The sequence below is a fragment of the Lytechinus variegatus genome, chromosome 8 (assembly GCF_018143015.1).
Source record: "Lytechinus variegatus isolate NC3 chromosome 8, Lvar_3.0, whole genome shotgun sequence".
In the NCBI taxonomy this organism is placed as follows: Eukaryota; Metazoa; Echinodermata; class Echinoidea; order Temnopleuroida; family Toxopneustidae; genus Lytechinus; species Lytechinus variegatus.
The window spans coordinates 26,807,594-26,812,797 of NC_054747.1; the positions used below are offsets into that span (position 1 = coordinate 26,807,594).

Here is a 5,204-nt window from a genome sequence, read left to right on the forward strand (position 1 = left end):
GTTAAAGCTCAACAAACAGGTGAATCGGTAACCTTTTGGACTTAAACACTGCCCATTTTTCAATGGATCGTAATTATGTCACTACCAATTTCCTTCAATCGCATTTTATGTGGCCATGTTTCTAAAAAGGAAAATGTCTTTACTTTGCTTGTGTTTCATCTTTTGCAGTTGACTAATATATTTCATACTCCCTGTTTACAGGACATCTTTTTCCAATAAGATTTTTTTTTCACTCTAGTTTTGTTTTGGAGTGGCTGGAAAAAAAATATATTATCTACAACATCAAATTATATTTATTTCTGTGTAATAAACTGTGCGTTCAAATACTTTTTGAATTCTATATACGTATACCTTCTCATGCGTACTTTTCTTATATTTTCTGCCTCTGTTTTTTTTTTTGGGGGGGGGGGTCCGTGATCTGCTCCCTCGAGTGATTCATTATTTTACGAATCGCACGTTGGGGCGTTACACTTTGAATAAGAGAATAAGTTGATGAAGGTGATTTCTAATCAAACGTGTTCCTAATTAATAAACATTGGACTTTCAAAAACACGCATCTCCCATTTCTTTACACATTCTGTGTTACTCTCTTGAAAAGAGTGTAATACGATCTACGGTAGATGTGAAATAAGCAAATTGGTATTCTTGATTTATATTCTTCTATTTTCTATTTTCCTTTTGAAGAGTTCAATTCTAGCTGTAAAATTAGGGTATGTAAAAATATCATGCACTACCCATCAATAGCAATGCGCATAACCGAGTAAGTTGCTTTAAACGCGGTGCACGCGAGGTTTCTAGATAAAAATTGCCGCAATGCGCACGATTCTTTAAACAGGCGAGTGCAAAATACGCATAATCAAATATGCCTTGCTTGCTTTGTGTTTTTGTAATAAAAGAATATTGGTTCCTTCATTAGTATGAGCACAATGCTTCGAATACCTCCAAAAGTCACTTTTTTCTTTTACCAAAAGTAATTTGCCATGTTTACTGGAAGTAAGAGCGCCAGCTCTTGTTCAACAAATTTAGCATAGTACCTAGCTATATTGTTTTCGTGGTTATGAAACTGATTTGATACTACATAGCAGAAGGACCTATGATGTCATAAATCCCTATCCGATACTCCAACGAATATGTTTGTCATGTTAGTAGGTTTACATATTTTTCCCCGTTCTTATTCTCGTTGCACTCATAATCAGAAGTCGGATACTGAAAATACTTGCCATTGCTTGTGCCGATAACTGAACAATGCCAATTATTCGTGAAGAATTTATTTCCGTGTTTATTTGTCTTTCCATTTCAACCATTGGTAAATATATACAGTATATATCTTCTTTAAGTTTGAAAATATAATGTCATGTTATTAAGTTTCATTGTGTGGTTTTGAAGGAATTATATTCGAACTTGAAGTTGGATTATCCATTTGTAGGTTTAATAATTTCAACGTAAAAGAAAACCAGTGTGAAACTGCCTCAGCATGGAGGATACAAATGATCTCAGTATATGATCGCTTCAATTTCAGAAATCTAGACAATGTATTGATTAACATTAATGTGCATTGAATAGCATTATTTTTTTCTAGGAAAGACGAAGGTTTGTTAAATGACTCAGAAATTTGTGTCGATCTTTTATAATTTCAATGACGTTTAAACATATCTTGCCTTAAGACCTTGTTCCCTAAAATCCCTTTGTTTTTATTAAACCATGTAGGACACCATGCATTTGAGGTGTCTATCCAGACAGACTCTATTCCAATCATCGGCGAAGATTTTACCCTGGTCTGTTCTTTCACACCTGAAACAATATATAAGCATTTGGTGTGGAAAAAGGGTGAAAACATCCAAGTGGCATCGCATTCTTGTTGGAGGTCCCTTTACTACTGTCCAGTGAATTCTATTCCATTCCCATTAAAATTCAGCCTTAAAACCGACAATTCCAGCGGAAATTTAACTATAAGAAACCTGAACGAGGACGATATCAGCGATTATCGCTGTTCATTAAGCAGTGGAGAGATTTCAGGATCCGCTATCAAGCAAGTAAAGCCTCTTACACCAGGTATGTATTTGATTGCCTGAATGGCATGTAGAAGTATATAATATTAGTTAATATGGATTAAAGTTCTGTGTATTAATTTACGTGTACTACATCACTGGAGTAATTCGTTAAAAAAATGTCACAATGTACCTTGATGAAAGAAGATTAAGGAACTATCAATGAATGATTGAATATGTTGATTGTTATGTCTTTTAACTCATCTAAATGTTTACAAGTCGGATCTTCGTCAAAAACCCAAGTATCTAAATGATCTTGGAAAAGCTTTAATATAAATGACTCAATATCGCAGATGAAGTCGACAGAAAGTCTCAAAAGAGAGTCAAATCAAAGAAAACATCCCCTTTTCCTTCACCAGATCCACCGAATAGAATATTGATCACCGCTGGAAGAAAGACTCTTTATTGCTTTAACAACGTATCTGTAACGGCCGGAAAACAACATAACATCACATGCGAATCAATGTGGTCTAGGCCTCCAGCAATATTGAAATGGCGTATACCAGAATGTGTGCCTGCCGTCGTCCAAGATCAGTCTGATGTCATTCATGGCAACTTTTACATCTCCAGGAAAACGGTAACAATCACACCCTCAAAAGACAATGACGGAAAGATTCTCAGCTGCACAGCATCACATCCAGAACTAGAAAAGGAGCTCAATTGCTCAATGGACCTAAAAGTTCAAGGTATGTAATACCTTTAATGTCATGAGCCGAGTCAAGGTCTTTGGTTAGTTTTGGATGTGAAAGTGTTGATAATATTACTGTCTCCACATGAATTAACGCTATATAGGTATATTTTCTGTTACCTTGGCTTTTGGGCCTCGTTGAAATGAGAGATCAGCACTTCGACTCTTGACTTTGAGTTTTGGTACCATCATAATCATGTCTACTCGATATGTCTATAATATACTTTAGCTCCCCCTGCCATTTCTCTTTTCCGCCATCCTTTCATTTCCGCCATCCTTTCATTTATCTTTACGACTTTTTCGTTCCTTCGGTTTTGTAGTTTGGCCAATGAATATGTTGCTCTTTACAACTGGAGGTAACCAGTCTCAGTTAACAGACATATACGTCCAAGAAGATTCACCGACATCAATCACGTGTAAAGCTATCGGATCCTTCCCAGCAGTTGATCTACCAGTGTCTTTTCCTTATGGCTCTGACATTATTCCCATTACGAATTCTTCAAAGAATTCCAGTCTTTTCGATGAGAAGTTGTTCGACACTGACACTACCATCAAAATATACCCGAAGAAAACGGACCACGGAAAGTATATTCGATGTTATGCATTCATGGACAGTGAAGTTGTTGGCCTAGAATCTGCAAAATTAATGGTTTACGGTGAGTATCACTACCAATTAAATACAATCTGTATGTCAAAATTCCTATTATTTATATCATCTTAAATTACAATCATACGTTGACACTCCTCCCCAATGTTATCAACTCAGCACGCAGAGTGTGACCCTCTGAAACGTATTAACTACAAAATTTAATATACATACAGGGTTACAATCAATTAAATGCCTTTACTTCAGTATTACATCGGAAGCATGATCAACCTATACCAATCTTCTCGGTCGCTTCGGTCATCACACATGAACATTTTGGTCGTACCTAAGGCAACCTCCCACACCCATGGCGACAGAGACTTTTCAGTTGTGGTTCTTACACTATCGAAATCACTTCCCTTTAACTTTAAGATCTAATTTCTCCAATAAAAATAGCAATAAAGATATATGTCTTGCGCGAATAGTAATCAATCTGATTTTCATAGTTACTTTGTCCGTAGTTAAGTTGGCATTTAAGCTATTTGAGTAAGATAAGTAGTTCAGGCTTAGTTAATTAAGTTAAGTATTTAGGCTTTGTAATGCATAGCGCTTAGACAAATTATAATACGCGCTATATAAATATTGAATTGTTTACTTCATCTGAAATAGAAGAAGAAATTTATTATTTCTTAATGATTCACCTTTGGTTGGTTTTTGTTTTCTTTTCTACAGCCCTACCAGATGAAGCTAATATTACCATTCCAGAGGATCTGCACGATGGTATGGACACTAATGTAACATGCAGAACATCTAATGGATACCCAGCTCCTCTCATTCATTGGTACATTGGATCAAGAAACCTGACAGGTAATTCATCGCTGAAGTCTTCACTGAATTCTGCTAATCGATATGAAACTTTAAGCACTCTGATCTTCGTACTAAGGAATTTTGACCATGGGAAACTTCTTCTCTGCCAGGCAGTTCAACCTGAAACAACCTTGGGTCGCCCAGTGAATGATAGCATGGTTCTAAACATATCGTGTGAGTATTTGTATCCGGAAAATGGGAACTTTTGATTAACCTGGATTGCTTATATTCATGTTTTAATATCAGTTGCATTTGATAATATCGTGGGGGTTTCACTTTTAAAAGAGGGTGGGTGTATGATGATTAGTTAGGGAGTCTTTAATGTTATTCAGCTTTAAAAATTGTACATTGGTAGATACTTTATCATCCACAGGAATGCTCGAAATTCATTATAAAGTCACTCATTATTCTTTTTCAAAATTGATTTCTGTTTTCTAGACAGCCCGATTGTATCCATTACTTCCCGACGACTTACCGTGAGAGGAGTACATGCTGGTTTTGTATTCAAATGTACTTCAGATGGCAACCCTCCTGCTTTCACCTTTCAGTGGTTCTGCAACGGAAAAGACCTTTCTAGTCGCCGAAATATGACGCTCTACAAAACTGTAGCACAAGATGAAACAGTGACTTCAAGCGAACTTGCAATAGAATACCCCTTTTCTGAAGATTCGTGTGACTTCAAATGCATCGCTAATTCAACATATGGCTCGGGAACTACGGTCTTAAACTCAACATTTTACGGTAGGGAGAACATTTATCTTTGTTCGATTTATGTGCATGTGGCTCGTTGGTTAAGTTTTTCTATTATATCTATTTTGGTATTATCGTCATATTGAAAGTAATTGACAGCTCCCAAATAATATTTAGCTTACTCTATATTTGTGGCATGAAATTTGCAAACATATTTGATTACTAAATAAATGATATAAATTAGTATGAATAAATAATAAATTCATCGTGCATGTCTCGTCATCCGTACTGCTAAAATCCAGCCATCCCTGATTCAGCATCTCGG

At 36.0% G+C, this 5,204-nt stretch overlaps 1 protein-coding gene across 1 annotated transcript; it reads left to right on the forward strand.

The window, feature by feature from the left end:
* The first annotated feature begins 980 nt into the window (after positions 1 to 980).
* LOC121419597 lies at positions 981 to 3,608 on the forward strand. Its single transcript, XM_041614055.1, has 5 exons — positions 981 to 993; positions 1,708 to 2,052; positions 2,408 to 2,734; positions 3,057 to 3,392; positions 3,559 to 3,608. The coding sequence occupies exons 1-5, from the start codon at positions 981 to 983 to the stop codon at positions 3,606 to 3,608; spliced, it is 1,071 nt and encodes a 356-aa protein (XP_041469989.1).
* Positions 3,609 to 5,204: the final 1,596 nt, after the last annotated feature.

Bases quoted from the DNA above. Each gene is read 5' to 3' on its own strand.
- LOC121419597 (XM_041614055.1), top strand. The intron at 2,053-2,407 runs GTATGTATTTGA...TTCCTTCACCAG, and splicing joins AGTAAAGCCTCTTACACCAG to ATCCACCGAATAGAATATTG. The intron at 2,735-3,056 runs GTATGTAATACC...TCGGTTTTGTAG, and splicing joins AATGGACCTAAAAGTTCAAG to TTTGGCCAATGAATATGTTG.